Here is a 24154-nt window from a genome sequence, read left to right on the forward strand (position 1 = left end):
TAGGTACTAAGTACCTACAATATTTTTTGAGAATATGCTCATGAAATCCTCCTCGTCACGTCACTCCACCCAAAATAACTAACAGATAGATAAATTTACCATAGATGGTATTTTATTTATTTATTTTTTGAAGAAGTGTAGGTACTTGCCTAATTTTACAAAGTTCATGGTAATAGAGAAGTGTTGAATATGTACTTGTCATTCTGTGTACAGTGCAGTGGTAGTTCCATACCCACCTATGAAGATTTAGGCGCAGTCTCATCGAAATGGGGTCTACTCCTTCTACGCGTTCCCACCACTATAGGTAAAAACTACTCGTATAGTGGATTTAGATAACATACTCGAGGGCGTGGTGCCACGAGATTATCCAATTTACGTCTAATCGTATTTTTCCCGTATACCCTCTACATTACTTACTTGATACTTCTTTTTCCTAGTTCTTTGCTTTGAAGTTAATGATTTATATTTCTCGAAGTGATGTTTTCATAGAAGCGATGTTTTCATTTACAATAAATTATGAAATAAATTTAAAATTCGCGTTTTAGGTATTTCGGGCCTAGTTTAATTAAGTATTTTAAAAATGGGCTAAGCCCTGAGCTGGAAAAGTGGCGGCATTCAAATGATGGACATGAATCCATCCTCGTGAGGGTGAAGATCGTTGGGCCAAGATTTTCCCCAAATGTATTTCATGTACCTAAGTAATTAATTTGAGATTTGTAAGTATGTAACTACGTTAGTAATACGGAATGAAGTGTAAAGCAATCACACTCGTCAAAAAGTTGACAAATTTTCAAAAATTGATCACATTTCCTTCAAAATAAGCAGATTTTAGAATTGGGTTTTATTTTTCCAAAAAATTGTGAAAAATTTACGACAAAAATCGACAAATTTTGTAACTTTGACGAAATTAAAAAAAAAACTGTGTAAACGTTTTGAAGAAAGTTTAAAAATTGACTAAATTCGAAAAAAGTCGTCAAATGTTGAGATCGGCAAATTTATCAATTTAAAAATCTGAATTTTATAATTTGGGAATTAGGAAAATTTGATTTATTGAAAATGTTGAAGAAGTAAGTATAGGTAGGCCTCTAGCTGTTTATGTCAATTTTGATAGTCATGCTGGAAATACCGAAATTTTGAAAATTTCTGCTTCTACCGCTCAGCTTCGTTTGATTTTCTTATTGAAAATTGAAATTTCCAAAAATATCTTGATACACATAAGTACTTACTATTCAAATTTAAGAAATATTGAATTTCAAGAAACTAAACTTTTTAAATATAAAACGTTGATTTTTTATTTCTCAAAATACGAATTCAATTGAAATTTCTAAAAAAAAATCTTTTGTAATTGATGTTTCAACGTTTTACCGTTAACTACCTACGTATATTGAAGTTTGAAAATAGGTACCTATTCGATGTAGGTATGTATTTTGTTTATATCACTTTTATTACGATGTTTTTTGCACCATCTATAGAATTTTTTCGAATACAGTAAGTAAGTACCTAATAGGTAAGATATCTTTTTAGAAATTTCAATTTTCAATTTAAAAAAAAAAGCAAACGAGGCCAAGCGAAATAGAAGCAGAAGTTTTCAAAATTCCGGTATTTCCAGCATGACTATCAAAATTGACATAACCAGCTGCAGGCCTACTTATACTTTACTACTTCAACATTTTCAATGAACTAAATTTTCCTAATTTCCAAATTATAAAATTCAGATTTTTAAATTGATACTTAAATTTGCCGATCTCAAAATTTGACGACTTTTTTCAGATTTAGTCAATTTTTAAACATTCTTCAAAACGTTTGCACAATTTTTCAGAATTTTGTCAAGGTTACAAAATTTGTCGATTTTGAAGGAAATGTGATCAATTTTTGAAAATTCGTCGACTTTTTGACGAGCTGATAATGACGAAATGTCATTCTAGTGACCTAGTTATGAAATTTAAAATTTTATCAAAATTGGTTCAAACGTTCTCTTTGTGCCAATCCATCCCATGCGGATTTTTCACACACCGAATTTTGTCTACGATTAAACTTGAAAGCTGTAAAGTTTTGGATTATGGTGATGGTCGTCGATTGTAGAAACGATGAAGGACTTGTGAGATTTTAAGTTTCATCGTCAAAAAATCTCAAGCACCCTCCGTAACTTTGTTGCTGTGCATGCGCTCCACGCGTTACCACATAGGCCTGATAGTACTCGATGTTAGGCCGCGTTATATTCGTGTAACTTGATTTTTGGGGGCCCTAAGCAAAGGTTGCATATTGCCTAAACATCAATTTTTCAGGAAAGCTTTTTTTTTTGAGTCTCAAACATCTATGTTTTTCGCAAATATCTTTTGAACAAAGCATCCTACAGAAAATAACCAGATTTAAGTAGAAAGAAAATTGTATGCCCAACAATTTCCTTCAGTGCATTTTTTTCCTAGAATGCATACTTTTCCCATAAAATCGACGTTAATGTTGGAAAAACACGAAAATTTGGACCTGTATAATCAACTCTAAATTAAAATTATTGAGCAGTTTGAAAATTTGTCATTCTTTGATGGAACAGTGGCAGGTTTTTTTGTTCAAAAATCACCATGTAATTTGCTTTGCTCGAAAATTTAAATTCTTATTGAGAAGTTCACCTTTTACAAGAAATTAAAAAACAAACTTTTAAAAATTCATTTTAGACGATTTTTGACCACACCACGTGAAAGAGGAGATCTTCAACCACCAAAATCACCAAAAATAATATAAAAAGTGATTCTGGCAATAAACATTTTTTCCTCATATCCTCATACATATTAATTAGGCTATGTACTCATTTGAAAATTGAGTCAAAAGTGAAAGTGTCCCTGCTCAAACTTTGCTAGTAGACTCCCCACACCTTGTAGATTCATATGACACCTTATAATAAAGTCACGTCCTAAAAAGGTTGCGATTTTGTCAAAACGTTATGAGTTTACTGGTATATCAAGAAAAAGGTTACGAGATTACTGCCTAGAATATCTATTTACATTGATACTTGGGTAAAAATAAAAAATTACTTACTTTTTAATTTTTTTGTCTGAATGCGTCTATGTTTTTTTTAATCTGAAAAAACGAATTTTTGAACAAAAAATAAAAAAAGAAAACTATAAATATTCACATAGGTACTTAAGTAAAAATAAAAAATTACTTATTTATTTTCTGATACATGGCGTAGCCAATTATTATTCCTACTCTATAATGATTCCCATGATCAATATAAATCTTGTCATTATATCCATTTCACCGTTGGGAATTTCTATAGTATTTTCTGTAATACATAAAAATGTTATTTTTTACTGAGGGTTGCAGCTATTATTGTTTAAGTCAAATGACAATGAATTTGTATGAGTATTATTGAGCAGTTGAAAAGTCGTTTTTAGATGAAGGATTTAGGTACTATCAGATGTTTTCTAGGTGTGGATATCAAATGATAGGCTGAAGAATGATATTTGTTTTAATCGGCAAAATTCAATCAAGTTTTTGTTGGAAATGTTTGATATGGTCAATTGTAAATCAGTCGCATCCTCAATTGAGCCTAAACTTAATCTTACTACCCCTGTACTGATGATGGTAGTATTACGTTGCAACCTTATAGGCAGCTGTAAGGAAAGTCTGGTACCTATATATATATTATGATGGGTACTTGACCTGATTTGTGAGTTGTTATCAGTTATCTTATTGTTCGTAAAGTGAGATTACTTTGGAACGAATCAATACTGGAAAGATGAATTTATTTTGCAGTTTACTCTAGAAAAAAAACGAATTTTAAAATAAAAAATCAATAAATAGGTACTTACATACTCTCTTGACAGAATTTAAAATTTACTCAATAAAACATTCAAATTTCACTGTAAAAAGGCAAACTGTCGTGACTGGGATAAATAGTGAAAGAAGTATTGCTAACATCAGTTACCTATTTAAAATGTTTTACTGTTGACCACGGTAGTTTTTGACTAATCAATGCAGTAAATTCTCCATTTTTGACTGATTAATTCAATAATTCAGTAAATAATTTACATTTGACTGATAAGCAGTAAATTATTTACTGAAAATCCAGTCAAAACCTGCTTTTAGGAAGCCAGTATGTCGTCACATTCTACTGTTGATAAGCAGTGAAATTTGACTTGCAAATTCAGAGAGTAAGGGAAATTAAAAAATTATTCACTTTTTAATTTTTTGTTTCATGGCATACAGTAGCCATATTATGGCTACTGCGCGAACAAATAATCCTATTACAAATATAATCCACATGACTCTTTTTAAAAAAAAGTTCTCGTGCCTACATTTTTATAACACTGAGGTACTCACTGAAAATTTCAAGCATGTTTCAGCTACCAAGCGTCAATCTGTAATCAAAAGTAAATATTCTTATCTATATCGACCTCTTGAGGAAATTATCTTCAAGTAGGTAGGTAAATTTAAACCTTAAAAATTACAACAAAAAAAAAAACAAATTTCGCATATGCGAATGACAAGGGGGTCTCACCAATGGAAAAACATCTGTTTGGTGGGTGATGGTGTTACACACCAATGCGACTGTGGTCCTGGTCTGTTATGCTTAATTAATGAACGTCAATGGCTTGGTGAGAAAATATCACTCTGTGAGACATTCTTGAACGCACCCTGTACAAATAGGTATCCTATCACCATGGGTGGAATGGACTCGTAATAGTTACCTATAACTATGTCTTTATATTGGAGTATCATCGCACCACTTCAAGTACCTATTTGTGCAGATAATCTATATTTTATAGGTACCTCTCTACCTTGAAATTTGCCAGATGTGCGTAAAGAAATGTTAGAAATGAGTTTGAATTCTATGAATAGGTACACTCCAAAAAAACATTCAAATCACTAAAAATTGTATAAAAGTGGTGAAATTTTATTGAAGTACTGTCAACTGCCCTAGTTTCAGACACTTTTTTGACGTTTTTCAAAAATTGTTTCGAAGTAAGCGATTCAAATTTTCTATTACATAAAAAAATTTGAAAAAAAATCTGATCTGGGTTCAAAATTAGGAGAGTCAACCACGCTGAAATTTTGTGAAAACTGCAAGATTAAGTGTTGAAAACAAATAAAAATGATAGGTAGGTACTAGGTAGGTATCAAAAATAGGTACCAAAAAAATATTAAAATTAATATAGGTACCTACCTAACAAAACTTATTGATGTACCTTAAATATATAAAAAACTAAAAAATGAGAAATAAAAAATGATCACATAACTGTTATCTAACGAGGGTTGCAGCTTTTTTTGTTCAAGTGAGCACTGAGCACGTAAGTATTATGCCGTAATTTACCGACATAAATTACCTTACAGTCCTGCTCAGGCGCAATAGCCATCATTTTTTACAAAAATTTGGCTAAAAATTACTTACTCCTACATTTTAATTTTTTTCTTTATGGCTACTGCGCCAACAAATCCGATTGCAATTATAATCCACATGACTCTTTTTAAAAAAAGTTCTCGTACCATCTACATTTTTATAACAATGAGGGACTCACTGAAAATTTCAAGCATGTTTCAGCTACCGAGTCAATCTGTAATACTCTTATCTATAATGACGTCAAGAGGAAATTACTCGTATCTTTGAGTAGGTAGGTAAATTTAAACCTTAAAAATTACAACAACAAAAAAACAAACAAATTTTGCATATGCGAATGACGAGGGCGCGCTCAAGAATGTCTTGCCAAAGAAAAAGTATCTCCCTGGTGGGTAATGGCATTTCACACTGGTGCGACTGTGGTCTGTGATGCTTCATTTATGAACGTCAATGGCTTGGTGAGAAAATATCACTCAATGAGACATTCTTGGACGCACCCTGTACAAATGTACCCTATCACCATGAATAGAATGTATTTTGTAATAAGGATAGAATGTATTTGTAATAATTGCCTGCTTTTGACAAAAATATGTAATTTACATTGTCTTCCTATGTTTTTATAGATACGTATACGAGTATCATCGCACAAGTTTAAGTACCTACCTATTTGTGCAGATAAGCTATATTTTATAGGTACCTCTCTGCCTTGAAATTTGCCAGATGTGCATAAAGAAGTGTTAGAAATGAGTTTAAATTCTATGAATACACTTCAATAAAGCATTCAAATCACTCAAAATTGTATAAAAGTGGTAAAATTTTACATATAGATACTGTCAACTGCCCTAATTTCAGACATTTTTTTACGTTTTTCAAAAATTGTTTCAAAGTAAGTAATTCAAATTTTCTATTAAACAATTTTTAAAAAAACACCAATAAGTATATTTACATTGGTACTTAAGTAAAAATAAAAAATTACTTACTTCTTTATTTTTATATGAGCGGCGTATGGCGCTAAAGGGGGTTATCTGTCGCGTGCTTCTTCATTTGTGTAAAAGCTCTACGTCTGTAATACCAAGTACACGATAGTAAAACTATACGATACGTATGTATACGTATACGAATTGCATTCTGTACCAGCAGATATACGTAGTAGAATTGCATCAGATCACGATCGTCGATCGATATGATTGTATTCAATTATTGAAAAAAACGTGTAATTACATTTTATAATGAAAATATTGACGTACTTAGGTACTTGGTAACCACGTTATCGGCAATGTAATGAAACGGTCACCTGTAATCAAAATATATAAGTAGGTATTCTCATCTATGATGACGTCTTGAGTAAATAATATTTTTATCAGAGCATTCCAGCCAATGGTCATTAGCTATTAGCTATCGGCTTGAGCTGAATTTTTTTATTGGCTAGAATAAAGCTGGCTATTGGCTAGCAATTTTCATTAGCTAGTGATTGGCTGGCTATTGGCTAGTTTCGACCAAAGTGAACTGACCCCTCAAGATGCTCGTAATGAAACCCACATCATGTTTTCAACATCTAAAACTTGTTCCAGTAACAATTATGGAAGCTGTACAAAATAAATTATTCCAACAAAATGAAAAATTGAAAAATATCACATTACAGAGCTCACCGAAGCATTTTTATTTGTTTGGATCATTTTTTTTTTACTTATCAAAAAATGAAAAAAACAAAAAAAAAACAAAAAAAAAACAAAAAAAAATTCAAAAAATTTTGTTTTAGGTACTCAAAAAAATGAAACTAGCCAATCCATTAGCTGGTTGAATTTTCATTGGCTTAAAGCTAGCTATTGGCTGGCGACTAGTCGCATTAGCTGGCTTCGCTATTAGCTGAAATAGCATTGGCTAGCGTTGGCTATTGGCTATTAGCTATTAGCTATTGGCTAGCTGGAATGCCCTGATTTTTATAAATTTGTCTTTATAATCTAAAATCACAAACTCAAATTCTAGTATGCACCTATTTGTTGTGCATATAAGACGTAAGCTTAAATATGTACCTACTTCATAGGTACAGGATGCCTAAAAATATCGTGAACCCCTAAAAAAGTTTTCTGCTAAATATTTCGGTTGGTCACAGTGAATGATAATAATGATAGCACATGATTGGTTGTTGGACTGAAGAGATAAACATTCCACCAATCATATGCATCTATTTCACGTTGCCTACCTATATTTTTAATGAAAAACTTTCTTTGGGGTTCACGATATTTCTGGGCACCCTGTATCTCTCTGCCATGCAGGTAGGTATCTTTATCTGCAGTCTTGTGTACCTATTGAAATGTAAAATGTTGTTTTTCAAATCGGGTAAATAGCGGTTTTAAAAAAGAAAAAATGGCACATAAATTACAAATAATAGCCTAAATGAGTAAATGCCGTAATGAATACTACTTCAAAAATGAACAAACTTTGTTATGATCATTTTTGAATGAAATTATTTATTTTACGATGTTTTAGCATCTGGGCTTTTTTGCATCCACAATACATTTTACATTATAAGCAAATAAATGAATCTGTCCCAGCACATTCCATTCCATTAACCGAATTATTCTATTATCCGCGATTCTAATGAGCAGGACTTACTGTATCTAGGTGAACTGAGTACTTTTCACCTCCTTCATAACACAAAGCGTTTTCGTCTCCGATGTTTAGAATCATCCTACGATTTCAAAATCCGGCTTCTCCTGCAAGAATTAGTTAGAGCACATCCAGAGGAGACAAGTTTTATTTGGAGGTGAAAAGAAACTTTTTTCATTCTTTGAAATTACCTACTAGTGGTGATTTTGGTTTTGACATTGCAAACTGACAAGCAAAAAACTTTTTTTTTCAAATTTTTTTATAACTTTTCCAATAAAAGTCGCACGCGACAATTTTTATGGAAATGACAGTAGAGATCTAAATAATAAGCTATTTTTAGATTCGTCATGTCTGGGGATTATAACAAGCACATATTTCAAGTATTTACTATTTTCTGCTTTAATTAGGTTTCAATTTTGCAATTTTTTAAAAAACACCCCTGTGCCTAAGATTGCGATTTTTAGTTTTTGCTATTTTTCTAGACTAATAATGATACTTTTTGAAATTTTCATTAAGAATTCAATTTATTTGAATGAAATGACACCTTCTATACGTGTATCGAGTTTACTCCTTGTCAAAAGCTAGGGAGAAATGGGTGTAATGCTGGAAATACCAGATATGAGCGCATTTCCAGTGTGGTTCACTCAGAAGTTTCAAATGCACGTTTTTGTGAGACATTTTGTTTGCTTTCATCATTAATTAAACAATAATGACGAATTTCTATGTTTTTCACTGGTGCACAATCTTGGGAGGGCGAATGCGCAATCTTAGGAAGGTATATGCCTAAGTTTGCGCATTTGACCTTTTTTGGTTTTTGGTCAAAATATCAAAAACTAAATCGATTAAAAATTTTATTTCTGGGGCAAATCATAGCCAAATGTTTGAAGAACCTTCTGTACAAATTTCAATATTCTAGCATCTAGCTCCTTTTCATAAAAAGTAGTTGCTGTTTGAAAATTAGGTGCGCGAACTTAGACACATTTACTCTACGAGTATGGTCATTTTCGCCTCTAGACAAAAATTGGTATTTCGACGTTTTAGAGTCCATAGATCACTATTTTGAGGGTATACATGGAGATACGTTTTCGCCTACGATTTGGAGGCGAAAAAGCCGCGCTTAAAAGATATAGGTATAATTATATAAAAAAAAAATTAAAAAAATGTGAAAACCCAAAAAACGTTTCAGAAAATTAGAACTAAACCCCAAAATTAGAAAATCTGAAACAAAACCAATATTTATCCTGCTCTCATAATGTAATATTCAATTTTTTCAGATTTTATATGCTGCAAGTACGAAGTCCATTTTTTTTTTTATATCTATGTACTTACATAGGTAGTTGTAGTTGTACACATTTTAGAACACAAGAACATTTTTATTTTTTTGGTTTGTTTTTAAAATCATCTCTTTCAGTCCTCTTTCAATTCCTTAAAACGTGTTTCCTACAATTATTAAATGCTTATAAATTGGCCAATTTTTCGACGGCAATAAGTGGACAAATTTTGCTGAATAATGATTTTTAATTCATTTAATTATTTTTAAGCAGGTTTTAGGTAATTTCATTTCCAACTCCCGCTGAAGCTCCAATTTTTTGATTTGGCTTCTGAAATAGTAGAATTATCTAGGTATTGATGGATCATCCAAATGCCTGAAATGTCGCATCGATGTTTTTTTGTAATCTGAAAAAAAACAAATTTTTGAATAAACAATAAAAAAAACCACCAATACCTAAGTATTTATATGTTTTTGTATAATATATATAATTTATGATGATAAGTTTGATGCATAAAAGTACCCTTTTTTGTTTCGTAATCGCAATATGTAATTGTCTTAGAAAAAGTTCCTTTAAAATTAATGCAAAATCATCGAATTAAGTATGAATTTAGAAGTACCTAGTTGCTAATGTGGGTACGTGATATTTAATTGATTAAGTTTCATGCAAGTGATTTGTAACTTTACGATTACACACTTCTACGACGATGTAAGGTTATAATCTACGCTAGGAACGGTATGTTTATAACGTTCTTGAAACTGTAAGTTTTTTTCTCCCCTAAATTGTTTGTTTAAATGTTGCTCAAAATTATACAGATTTTTACTCATAATTATGAAGAAAACATTGATACGTATAAGTACCTTTTATGTACATGTAATTTTTATCGGCATGTGAATTGTGTTGGAGAATGGATGATTTGGCTGAGTCAGCTAATTTACGCCTTTATAGTGCCTGCAATGCCGCTAAATCTGATGACAGACGTTTTCAAAACCTCCGCATCAAGTGATGGCATCTAGAACTTGTTCGTTACTTACCAGTCTTTTTCAGCTCTGTGATTGCTGTTGATGATGTACATACAGTCTCGCAAATTTGGCTGTTTTGCGCAATTTTTCACACAGGTTCGTTTTAGTAAAATACAATTGGGTATTCTTTGCTTACGAAAAAATTGAATTATTAATTTTTACATCGTCCTTAGTTTTGGGAAAACAAATACTGCGTGAACCTGAAATTTAATGATGTGATTTTTTTGCAGGTATCGTTGCTTATTTCATCTTCATAATAATTGTACCTACATACTGATCGCTAATTTTTTATGGATCGCTTTTTATCTACGAATGAGACCTTCAGAGCACCGCAATTCAAAATTTGGTAAATCATTGATATTGATTATTTACCAACAGAAATTTATGGATGATTAATTTTCATTGTTTTATATCCTTCGAAGTATGCAGATTACAGCTTTTGAAAAAAATGCGTCATATTTCAATTAAATCTTTAGTTTTACGTGTAGTAGGTAGTAAGTATGTAATGTATTGGTAGAAATAAAAGAAACTTTACAATATTCCATATTTTTTTTTAATCTTCAAAAGAGAACATATTTTGAATTTTGATAAACTGCTAAGTATACATAATGAGCATTTTACTGTTAAATTTACCTAATCTTTATGATAGAACTGCTTGGCTGAGCTGGATCAACTCATGCGAATGACAAATTTCAGGAGGATTTTTGGCATATTTTGGTTCTTTGAGTGGCAAAATTTTCATTATTGCCATGTGTAAGGAACAGATGAACAGAAAGACCCTACTGGAATAATGAAATGGTCTCTCTACTCAATAATTTTGCATGTATTTTGGGGTAATTTTGTAATTTACGGAAAATTAGAACAAAATTTCAACTTTGTAACCGGCTCAGCCACCACTGAATAAAATTTTTGCAGCCGCTGAAAACATCTACTGGAATCGGCCCAGCCACCAGTGCTGTGCCTACCTAAGCCGCCGCCGATTATTTAGACGTCGACGTAGGGCTCTTGTCTGAAACATGTGCACCTATACGTCATGACTCAATTTAGAGCTCAAAATTCTCCAGAAATGTTCAAAACATATTTTCATCAAAATATTTAAATTCCTCGCATAATTTCGACCCATTTTGATAGATTGCGTGACTTTTTTCAATTACCTTAAAATCATGACTCAATTTTAATTTTTGAGCTCAAAATTTATCGGAAATGCTGAAAAAATACCTACATTTGTTGAAAAATTGGGATTTCTTGTGAAATTTTAACATATCTTGATACGTTGCAAGGTCGCTTTGTATATTTCTCATTTATTCAAGTTTCAAATTCAAACACTAAAAAAAAATCATCTACAGGGTGTCGTGTGAGTGGGTGTCAAAAATTCAGATTAGGATATAACCACTTGAAAAAAAGTTAGATGGACAAGTTGCCTATTTTTGAAATTTAGGGACAACCGAGCTTTGAAAAAAAAAATCGATAAAAACGTATTTTTGACCATGGGAATGGGTAGTATTTTAGAAAAATAAACAAATTTTGTCATTATGAATTTCGGACTTACTTCAAAATTGAAGAGGCTAAATATATTTTGAAAGAAAAAATTTCTTACATGAAGTGTTTTTAGCCCTTTCGATTTCAAAGTTGAAAAAATTGCCAAAAGTACGTTTTTCTCGATTTCTTTTCAAAGCTTGGTTGCCCCTTAAATTTTAAAGATAGGCAACTTGTCCACCTCAATTCGTTACAAATAAGTGAAATAGTCAATTTGGCAAAAAGTTTGTTTGGTTTTAAGCATATTTACATTTTTTGGGTTGTAAGCTGTGGTTTGTTTTTAATGTCTCCATGATTTTTTTTTTTTTTTTTTTTGTGAATAATTAATCACTTTCGAAGTCTCCAATCTCCATAATTCATCTCTAATTACAAATTCTTCGTCATCATCACGTCTTTATTAAGATTGCAGCATTTTTCATCTGCCTTTTTCTGAGTTGACTGTGGATGTATTTTTGTAGGGGCATTTCTTATCAATGAAAAATTTATAGATTTTCACAAATATATTTCGATTTAATGAAAATTTTTCTTGCATTTTTGAATTGATTTTTGAAATTTAAATTGCGTATTTCATATTTCAAGACAATTTAGAATGATTCAACCGGGTTTACTCAAAAATTTGAGTTGAAAAAAAATGAAAAAATTACAACCGTTTTGAAATCTACAAATAGTACATATATTTCAATTGATGTATTCACAAGAACATATCATCATGCAATAACATACTAATTATTCAAATTTAATCAACAACATTGCTATAAAATTTTGATTAAGTAAGTATTCTGAAATAAGAAAGTATACATACATATCAAACTACATAAGTACTTCAAAATGAACAGAGCTGATGAAAAAAAATCATAATTTTTAAATGAAAAAGGAAAAGTTACATTATTGAAACAGTAAAAATGAACATGAAAACCACAAAACAAAGACATGTACAAAATTAAGTACATTTCTTGTTGCTTAAAAAACACATCTAAGATTAAAACTGAATATTTTCATCTAGCGGACAAAAAAAAAAGATTTTTAATATGGCCAAAATACGTCAAAAATAAATAATCGATACAAAATATAAATTAACAAGATAAAAAAAAGTCTAAAAAAAAGTACACTGTACACGCAAATTAATAAACTGACGATTTTTTTTCTAAAAATGAACATGATCTTAAATTATAGTATCTGGTTAAATGTAAAAAAAAAAAGAAAAAAGAAAAAAAGGAAGTACAAAATAACGGTAAAACACGAACGAGAAATTTAATGCGATCGTTCGCATATTCAGACTTTACAAAGTGAGAAAAACACACACACACAATGGTAAGTTTAAGTCAGACGACAAAAAGTGAACTTTCAAGTAGCTAGGTAGTTAAGAACAGTAATCGACAATTCACTTTCCGTCATTGTTCACAATTTAACGGACATTTGATGCGAAGGCGAGTTAATCTCCGACACAACTGAACTGTTCGTACTCAGAGTATTGGAATTCCAATCTGGCACGATACCGCTTTCAGCCGATGAGCATTGACTGGTTTGTCTATTGTCACCATTACTACTGCTTGAACTACTATTACTACCTCCGCTGCTGTTACTGCTTACGCTGATCACCGAATGCGGTCGTTTCCGAATGCTATCCGTGGCTGATATGGCGATAGAGTTGCGGAATCTAGGAGCTAATGACAAATGTTCTATTTGAAAATTGATGCTGGAATAATTTATTCGAAATGCGAAATGCCGATGAAAAGATGAACACTCACTTTTACATAATTGTGCAATACTGATCGAACGATCGCTTATTTGATCAGCGCTTGGTCGAATGTCTAAACATGGTTTATTACCAATACCCATTGAAGACATTTCAGCCATTCTCATCTCTGCAAAGAATGAATGCGGAGAAAAAAAAATTGAAAATACATCCAATAAATCATAAAAAAAGAATTATAAATAGAAAAAGGAGTGTCTCAAAAATACTGTCATTTGGCCACTGTCCTCTTGTAATCAGAAAAAAATCCAAGAACGTGAAAAATATTTTTTAAAACTTTAATCACGATATAATCAATCTGAAGTTGGAACATATTTCAGAATTCAGCCGAAAGAAAAAAATGAAATTTTGAGAATTTATCTCTCCAGGCTGATGAGGATCATGTGTAGGTAATTATTTGTCAGTAAGTACTTTTTTTTTTTTTTTCAAAATATGTTTACTAGAATAAAATAGACGGCTCATTGACAATACCTCGATTTCTGAGGGCTTGCTTCCACAAAAGGTTTGATAATTCTTCGGTCCATGATTGTTTAATATCTTCAGACATCGACTGCAAAGTAAAAGTATCGCAAGGTTTACGTTTTCGATACCAAATCTCGAATTTCGTGCTGCTATCTCCCACTTTGGCAGTCAACCCAATATCACTCGTTTTGATACTATTTTTATAAATGTAAATGTCGAGGTTCTGAAAAAAAAAATGGCATTAATTATTCTTCAGTTTATGATGAATGTAAAATTGAGTGCAAAAAGCTAGATCTCGAAAAAAAACAACAACAAACAAACAAACAAATGTTTGAATTTACCTTTCTATCTGGAAACCTTCTAGCTTTACTGAATAGTATCAATTCTTCGAAAAGGAAAACATGCCTTAGGCATTTCTTGCCTTTACCTTGCCAAACTAGGAATTCATTTTGACGGAGTAACCTGCCTTGTTCTTTCAAATTAACCTGCGACCAAAAAAAAAAAACAGATTAATAAATTTCATCAATTAAAAAATTCCAAGTTAGGTGTTTAAATTATGCATACATCGCATTCTCGAAGCGAATCCATAGCTAGTAAATCATTGCCATGTCTAAGCTGAAATCGAACCATTGCTTCAGCTTCTTGCAACTCCGTTATATCTGATTTTGCAACTTTCATTAATTGTTGCAATAGCAACGCGTATTTACCCATACGTTGTACTGGTTTTAATAGATAACTCGCCAAGTCCATTTTGTCTTCTAAAGCTATTTGTTTTGCCTTTGAAAAAATTAAGGATTTTCAATTAAAACGAGAAATTTAACAAAAAAAATAAGATATTATGATTGTTATTCTTACTTTGAAAAATGAAGACCCATACTCGGACATGAGCGAATCTGACTTAGGTTTATTTTTATTATATAACGCGTACAAATAAAACTTTTTTTCCTGAACAAATCAATTTTTAAAAAAATACATATTAGGTACAGTTTGTAAATTCACAGAATTATACAGTTAAGTACGTAATTTAAATAAAACGTAAACTTACATGTTGAAGAAAACATTGACCGACTGAAAAAGGAGAATGTTCACATCTTTCTAACTCCTGTAGGAAATTTTGATTATGGAATTCGTAAATTTTTTCGATATTTCCAAAAATGACGTTTCTTTGTCCTCTTAATGCTTGAGGTATATCATCTCGTATTAATTCTGGAATGTAATTCTGTAAGGAAAAACAAGTAAGTATTATTTTACCATTTATTTTGAAATCAATAGGTACATATCAATAACAAAAAAATGACACTACTTACTTCAATAACATACTCTAAAGCTTTAACATAATCTCTTTCAGTCTGAATCATTTCTCTCATAATTAATTTAGCAGTCCTGTGGAAAAAAAATACATTTAATCACTTTAGGTTATTTCACTAGAATGTACTTACGAATGTAGAGATATGTAGGTGAGTACCTAATTTCATTCTAAACGGTTCTATTTATTTTAGATGAGACTTTTTCAGTCAAATGAGGGATTACAAAACAGGCTTACCCCGAGAGAGACAAGTAGAGATTGACAAATATGAAAAAAAATGGAAACTCTCATTTGATTTTTTTTTTTATTCATTCAAATCGCAGCATTGCAAAAAAACACAATATCTCTTTTGAAAAATGCGGAAAGAGGGTATAGCTTCCAGAATAGCAAAATGAAAAAATAAGTTTTTGAAAAAAATGTAAGTTACGAAACAAACTCTTCAATATTACTTATCAAAATACATACCTACGTAAAAATAGGAACAATCGAACAAAACATTTTTAAAAAATGAATCAGTTCGAAAATTGAAAAAAAATTCACGTTTCTTATCAGTTATCAAACTTTTATCCGCTGAGAGAGGAGGGGAGGGGAAGGAGTCCGAAAACTTTTCCACTTTTATCATAGATTCACTTTTATTCAAGTTTGGAAGGATTTTTTTTTTAAATTAAAAAAATGATCTCCATAAATTTTATCAATGATAATTGATAGCACATGAAAAATGTTAGCTGCCTGATTGAAAAATAATAAAGGTTTTATTAACAAAACTCAAAATTGCAAAATGGACATTCAATGCCGAAAAAAAAGTAGTTTGTAGCTACATACTATATCTAATTACAAACGTTTCTCGATGCTCAAATTTGATAAATATGATTGGATTGGTCATTTTTAAAGCCAAAATTCTTCTAAAAACTCAATAAAATTCCAAAAAAAATGATAGGGCCGGTACAATTTTGGGATCCTTATTTTAGTAGCATGTACTTCAAAAATTAGGTAGGTATTGAGACCTACTTCCAACATCAGTGAGAAAAAGTTCCTTTAAAAAATAAATCGAACCCTTGTATTAAAAAATATTTGAAAAACGATCAAATTTTTCAACCAAATGGCTCAAATTTTTTTAGGGCAACCCTGTGGAACCCCATGCTCTAGTAAAAAATGGTAGAATCGATGACTCAGTGACCAATAAGTAGGAAGTACTTGGAGTTCCTCTGATATTTTGAAAAACATTTCCAAGGGTACATTTCATTTATTTGGTGCTTTGAAAAACAAAAATTCAAGGTTCCTATATCATTCAAAATAGATGCTGGGAAAATCACAGTATTTAGTCAAGATTATGTAATCAAAATCGTATCCGCGAAGTTATCTGATGATTTCTACGCAAGTTTTTAGGACGATATATACATATGTATCCACTACCTACATTAATTAAAAAGCATTCGTAGGTATTTACTTTTGTTTTTTAAGCGTTTGCGGTCCGCAGTTCATATTCAAATGCAAAGAATCATTCCTATGAAGGTGACTATTAACAGGAACTGGTGGAATTGGTTTACCACAATTACCATCATGCGATTCTTCGACATCTTCGCTACTGCTGTAAAGAGTATAAATAATACATATAGGTAAGTTCCTAAGTAAGTATTTCATCGATGCATGCGTCATACGTCATGAGTAGGTATGCATAAATCTCACACGTGTGCTAGTTTAATTCTCAAAAACCAATTCTACGTAGATAAATAGGTACCTTTTAGTGCCAGCTTCGCTGCCTTCTGTGGTATTATCGGCCGACGAGCTCATCTTATCGTCGTAGTCGTAATTTTCGGCCGAGTACTGCCACGTGCAAGATCTCTGCAAAGGCGTTGATCCTCTACAGTAGTATTCTTCTGGTATATGTTCTAATGGCGGAGGTGACTCTACAGGTTCCCAACAGGAACATGAGGTACCGTTCGATGCAGTGTGTTGATGCGTTGGTAAGGAATGACGTCGGCCTGAAATCGGAGTACTTGCTACCCAATTTGGTACTTCGGATCCGATCAGCGAACGTATGTTTTCCAAAGTTTCTTCGCATCTGCACTGAGCTACCTGCAAAAGTCACAATTCGTTCGAGACGATTAGTTAAGATATTATTTTGAAATCAACTTTTAAGTACCTATTGTAGAACTCAAGAAGCTAAAATGCTGACAAATACGTACTTTGCATTGTTCTAATAATTTATCGTTGCGTAATTTATGAGCAAGCTGAACCATTTCTGTAAAATGCTCAGTTGCGGGCGGAGGATGAGCCATCAGGTACTGTCGTAGTTGTTTGATACTTTGGCCCGGATGCTGTACATCTTCGGGTTTCACACGCGACATGTATTTCATTGCTTCTAAGGCCCATTCGTACGCCTTTAAAATTACAACACATTTTTAATTAGTATTTTAAATTCATCTGAAAGGATTGAGTGAAGGCAGAGGTGGAATTTTCATTATGTTTTTATTTTGAGGTCCAAATAAAACATTCGGACTGTGCCTCTTCCCAAGAATTCGTACAATAACTTTTTTTTTTGAAAAAATCTGCCCTCGTCATCCCACTTTTCCATGTCCTTCAATTTTCAAAGTGAGGAGGTAAAAAGGAGGGGAACTTTGTCAATTTAGACATTTTCATCGAAATATTCGAATACAAATAGGTATAATAATTTTTCTTACCCTGTCCAGTAGATAAAAGCATCTCGATGTATCTTCTAATCGTTCTCTGGTATCTTCTAGTCTATCGCTAAAACCGCGAAGGTGCGTTTTCAGAGATCTTGCCAAATCTTTCAAACTGGTACCGCCACTACACTGGCCCGCTTCTTCTAACAAATCGCCGGCTTTATCCAAATTTCTCTGCAATAACAAAAATAAACCACGTAAGAATTAAAAAATCGATTCATTATAATTTATAAATTCAGCATACACATAATAACTGAGCAAAAGAACAGTACGTTTATCCAATACAAGATTATTTCTCATTATTTTCAAGGTCAAGTTGACACTTCGCCTACAACCATTGGATACATATAAAGCTTCACGAGAGAAAATTTCACGAAGGTTGAATCTACCTATACTAATCGTAAGTAGATACAACTCGAACAAATTGGGCGTATCATTTATAAATATACCCATAAAAAACACATTTAAAAAGTAATATAAATTTTCATCGCACTGGCGCTTGCTGAAACCCTTCTTCCTCCACTTTTCTTTAATTTTATACTCGTAGGTACTTAGCCAATATTACGATAAAAATTCCACACACAAGGAATATACCTATCACGTTAAATTTCGCTGTAACTATCACCTATACTTTTATACTCGATTAAGCATACGTTGAATAGATGCGACAACTATCTTTAATGAAATATATAGAGTCGCACTCGCACGGACCGGTATAGCCACAGTTCGTGATTGCCTCTAGCATTAAGAATTCTATCAGAACGAAAAAATAATAATCGCCAATTTAAAATATCTTCGAAAAATACCTAGAACGTTTCGTGTAAGTATTGAGCAATTAACGTTTACACGTCTTTCTTCGGAATAAAATAAGCTACAAAAGATGAATTTACGAAATCCATCAGAATTTATACATCAATTTTACATCTTCATTTCACGAATCAAAGCTGATTAATTAATCTTCATGTAGTCAGCTAATTTTTTAACCATAGGTACTTAGTATTAGGAATGTGCCAACTGCCCACAAACCTACACCTAACATACCGACAAAACTATCGTGTCAAGGCAATATAATCGCGAACAATAAAGCGTGAAATTTCCATAAATTAAAATCATCTTGGATACATTTTTACACGAGTAGATATGAAGGTATAGGTACATAATTGTTGATTTGATGTACAATTTAGTATAACAAAAATAACCATGCAAATCCTTCATTGCAAAATTCTTTTTTTTATCTAAGAAATGAAACTAGCATTCTTCACCCTTAGCCTACCATAAAAATATTTTAACAAAAATTAGAACCAAATTATATTAATGGAAAGACCAGTTTTGTTTTAAATTCCATTTTTCTTGCACCAATAACAAACTTGAAAAAAAAAACTATTTCAAGTTCCGGATACATATTACATACATTACATACCTATGTCAGATTTTTGAACGCTTGGAAAAAAATTATTGACAAAGTCTCAATATGTGAGATATGTTCAAGAATTTGAAGAAAATTACCATGAACTCTCAGATCTCAACATTATAGGTACCTACCTATGTTAGATACTTAATTTAAATTAAATTCTACTTATATTTCGATTGTTTTATTTTAGTTCGTTTTTATATTATACGAGTAAATTTTAATTTTAATTTTAAATTATTTTCAGTTTAATTTAGTTTATTTTCAATCTAATTTAATTAATATTTTATTTTATGTATTTCATTGAGTAATTCAATTTTATACTTCAGTTTACCTATTGTGATGTACTTTTAATCCCATTTAATTTACCCATTATAAACTTTAATCTTGATTAAATTTATTTTTTGAAAATTTTAAAACGTTATTCAACTTTAATTTGGTGAAATTTATTTTCAATTTGTTTCAATTTAAATTGAATTATATTTACTTTGATATCATTTAATTCATTTTAATTCATTCTCCGAGTAATTTAATTAATTTTATTCGAGTATTTTTAACCCAATTCAATTCAATTTGTTTCAATTCAATTCATTTCTTGAAGAACTGTTGAATTAACTGATTCGAACACCGACACGATGAAACAGCACCAATTCATTATTCTTTATTTGCTTCATTTTCAGTTCAATTTACCAATCTTAATTTATTTACTTTTTATTTTTTCGTATTTTCATTATTGAAAAGAAGCAGATTTCTAGTGCCAATGAATTTGCACACCCTTTAAAATAAACAATTGGAAAAAAAACTGTTGAGATGGAATTTGCTTGTTTTGTTATTGTAAGTTGAAGCCTGAGCAATTGATGTAAGAATGGTTGCATAACCATTTGCCTAAATATTATCAATTTGGTGGACATTCTCATCAGTAAGTTTAAAAATTACACATTATTTCGAGCGATGTTTAAAGGAGTTTTTCAAAGTTTACAGCTTTTATATAATTTTTAAATCCTGTGATAGAAAAAAACATCTCTTCGTCAAGGTTCACAGAATTTATTGGAACCTCGACAAAAAGGGGACCTTTTTCTATGAGAGGATTCAACTGTGTTTAGAATTGAAGGAAAAATTGCACGAAAAACCGTTGCAAAAATCGCTCGAAATATGTCATTTTAAAACTTACTGATTCAAGAATGTTCACCAAATTGATAATGCCTATTTTAGGCAAATGGTTATGCAACCATTCTTACATCAATTGCTCTTTTTTCTGCTTATAACGTTTTCCTCTTTAGGTATACCTAATGAACACTTTGATGGTCCCCAGAACAATCGTCATCACGAGATTCTACTGTAACACCAAACAGGAAACGCTTTAAGAGTCGAATTTCATTTTTCCCTCCATGAACAATTCTTAAAAACTCAAGTTTGACTCTTTTTCCATGAAAAAATTGAAATTTGATTACAAAAAAGAGGGATTTTTACTCCATATAATTTTTTTCCGATATCGAAATCTGAAAAAATTCATTTTAAATCAAAAATTGCAAATCTAGCATTATTCAACTTGAACACAAATTAATTCTCGACCGGGTAATTTCATACTTTCATAAACAGAGAAACCTTAGGTGGTTTAAGTAACCGGAAACTAGGATTACGTTTCCACTTCGAGGTATAATAATGAAATATTTCTTTACTTCAGCGAAATATCCGATTTTCAACGAATATATGTAGACGGAACAGATTACGCCATACTACCCCTGAAACTCCATTTGATTCGCACTCATACTAGTAAACCTCCTTACAAATAAATAGGTACTATAATAAGCTAGCTAGACACTCAGGAAAAAATCTATTGAGTAATTCGATATCTATTGTCAATTCATACGCATCATATACCTACCAGTAAATATGTACAAGTAAGCATTGTAATTGAGCATAATTATTATGCTGCGAAACAATATCCTGGTTCAAACAAAGGAACTACCTACATACTCGAGTCGACGGAAACCAAATCGAATAAAACAAAAATAGATTGAAAAAGTATCTTAAAAAATCCCAAATGCTGAAGTTGATTTTTCGACTTTTTGATGAATTTTAGAAAATCTAAAAATTGGATCATCAATTTTTATACAAATTCTCAAATATCTGCTGCTCGTTTTCAGCCTCCTAATTGGTACCTGTAAACCACATTTCAACAGATTCTGGAGTCTCTCACAAATTACAGTATTTTTGTCTTTAGCAATTTGAAACCTTTTAATGCCTAGTTCTTCACAATCCCCTTTGATGAATTTCCAAAAATTGCAACTCATAAAGCGAATTTTTGGACGATAAGTAGGTATGATGAAAAATCGCAGCTCGTCTGCGAATATGCTGTGACTTGGGCACTGCGTTGATATATTTATGAGGCCGCAGATGCGTCTTCTTCAAACAGAAGGATAGTTGATAAAATATACGTAAAACATGTAACGGTTCTAAACTACTTTTGACATCATTTGTAGCAGAGCAGCGGATAAAGATACGCGACATCGATAACGGTATCCTCGTATACGAAAAAATAGTACGTGTACGTAGTTATTAACTTCGCATAAATACCATAAACTAAGTTGAAGCTAATACTTCTGTTCTTTGAATTTCATATTAGGTATAATGTTTACCTACATGCATTTACAAAGTAAGTGCCTCGACATAGTCTTACGGAATACGAAACTGAAACTTATACACAATTACACACAAATGCATTCATAAATAACCCATAGGTGCTTCGTAGATAATATATCGAACACAATTACGCAATTTTTTGGACTTCTCTAGTTCTCCACGGTGCAAAAATACCTACCTACATAATAGCTATACAATCATATCGATCGACGATCGTGATCTGATGCAATTCTACTATACGTATATCTGCTGGTACAGAATGCAATTCGTATACGTATACATACGTATCGTATAGTTTTACTATCGTGTACCTGGTATTACAGACGCAGAGCTTTTACACAAATGAAGAAGCACGCGACAGATAACCCCCTTTAGCGCCATTTTTACGCTAGATTTAAAAAAAATAACTAGACACAAATACTTGCATAATTTGTAAGCGATCGAGCGAGTATTTTAGGTGGAATTTTTATTTTTCTTTCTGCGCGTACGAGTACATCGAATTATGCAACTCGAATCGTAACTGGTAAATCGATATCAACCAACTTGTATCTACTTTATAGGTCGATTATACACGCGCCATTAAATTTACTATTCGTTATTTCGTATGTAGAATCACGAGTATTTTAAAAACCGGTCAACTCGATACACGAATGCGAAAATCAAAAAATATATATGTACATAAATGTAATATACGTACTCATAGATGCACAGATACTTGGATACTTTTTAAGAGCCAAAAATTATTGCTATTTTCATTTGTACATAAGTACATTGATTACATTACCGATTGGATACTAATTTAGTGTGATATTAATATTATCGCTTGAAAAGTTACATTTAGTACGTGACCAATTTTAATTTAGGCCTATTACAAAATGCAGTATAACGAATGTTGTACTTAGGTCATTTTTTGACGATAAGGTCTTCACAATGTTGGTCTACTGGGTCTACATATTATCACTTTTGTTTCCAAATTATATTATGTAGGACGTAGGTACCTACTACCTGTACTATATTCATTTTGAATCATGTTACCTATACGTATTACCTACCAGGAGAGACTGGCGACATTAATTTTGGAAATTATGCATGTATAATGTGTACAAATTCTTATCCAGTTATTTTTCACTCAAAGGTTTCCTAAAATTGTAGGTACAAATCAGTTGCAATAAAAAACCTCTGAACGTTGCGAACTTTTACCAATATGTATTTCTCAATGATCTTTTATCAATTTTTAAATCACTGATTTCAGTTTTAAAATATGTTGTTTTGCTGATTTTTCCATTGTGCTGTGATTCTCACTCACAGAATTTCAGTACTTCAAGTTTTTATTGAAAATGGAAGATTCGGCTAAAAACCTCGTTTTCAGATTATCAATTGAATTTTTTTTTTCACAATATTCAATGTTTAATCTTCAAATAACAACTCGAAAATTATTCCTCCTTAGGATGCTACAGGAACTTCATAATTCCTGCCCATTGTTTTTGAGTGATTTCCATGACACCTACTGAATTTTATAAATTTAAATGACAGTCTTTTCGTAGCCTAATTTTTATACTGATTTTTTTTCAAAAAAAAAAAAAAATGCTGTTACATTCTGTTAACTTACAAGTTTTTCTTGGGCTGAGAGGAGAGGGGGGAAATGGAGGGGTAACACAAAATCCATTTTATGGTCCAACAAGTCCATTGTCATTGATTATATGTATGCGTATTTTTCCATTCCGGTCTCAGTCACAGCCAAATCAACAAAAAATCAGGCTGTTTTCAAGCGACTGCGGGAATCTGGTGGTAATGGCTTTGAATTTACATTCATTTTTTGATCTCAACAACAATTTTCAAATTTACTTCGAAAATTTTTTAATTCACACGGAGCCCACGGAGGAAATTCAAATTTGAAGAAAACGTCAAAAAATTCAATACACATTAGTACTTCAGAGTGTTTTCTACCACTGATGATTTTTTCAGAAATTTTTGTGGGATGACCTACTAACATGATTTCTCACCGGTGAATTTTTTGGTCAATCATTTCATCAATTTTCGCTCACTTTGTTACTAAAATTTGGAAATACACAACGTAGCTCATAAAAAAATTTCAGAAGCTGAATCGGAAAATTGGAGCTTTGC

At 31.6% G+C, this 24154-nt stretch overlaps 1 protein-coding gene and 1 long non-coding RNA gene across 6 annotated transcripts in view; one reads left to right on the top strand and one right to left on the bottom strand.

Moving 5' to 3' along the window:
• Positions 1–360: 360 nt before the first annotated feature.
• On the top strand, positions 361–10777 carry LOC135838449 (uncharacterized). Its single transcript, XR_010557413.1, has 2 exons — positions 361–10334; positions 10469–10777. It is a non-coding gene; the product is annotated as an uncharacterized LOC135838449 (long non-coding RNA).
• Positions 10778–12435: 1658 nt separating this feature from the next.
• LOC135840685 (puratrophin-1-like) overlaps positions 12436–24154 on the bottom strand; it is a 166867-nt gene continuing 155148 nt past the window's right edge. Inside the window, exons 14-25 of one of the 5 annotated variants that reach the window (XM_065357311.1) lie at positions 17977–18153; positions 17482–17676; positions 17034–17371; positions 16743–16883; positions 15297–15372; positions 15035–15208; positions 14845–14934; positions 14554–14766; positions 14331–14474; positions 13999–14212; positions 13523–13639; positions 12436–13453 (exon numbers count right to left, since the gene is read on the bottom strand). In XM_065357311.1, the coding sequence (XP_065213383.1) occupies positions 13173–13453; positions 13523–13639; positions 13999–14212; positions 14331–14474; positions 14554–14766; positions 14845–14934; positions 15035–15208; positions 15297–15372; positions 16743–16883; positions 17034–17371; positions 17482–17676; positions 17977–18153 (2160 nt within the window). In that variant the 3' untranslated portion in view covers positions 12436–13172. The remainder of the gene's footprint in view (positions 13454–13522; positions 13640–13998; positions 14213–14330; positions 14475–14553; positions 14767–14844; positions 14935–15034; positions 15209–15296; positions 15373–16742; positions 16884–17033; positions 17372–17481; positions 17677–17976; positions 18154–24154) is intronic. The other 4 variants (XM_065357312.1, XM_065357313.1, XM_065357314.1 and 1 more) reach the window with 4 other exon arrangements.

Source organism: Planococcus citri, chromosome 3 (assembly GCF_950023065.1).
Source record: "Planococcus citri chromosome 3, ihPlaCitr1.1, whole genome shotgun sequence".
In the NCBI taxonomy this organism is placed as follows: domain Eukaryota; kingdom Metazoa; phylum Arthropoda; class Insecta; order Hemiptera; family Pseudococcidae; genus Planococcus; species Planococcus citri.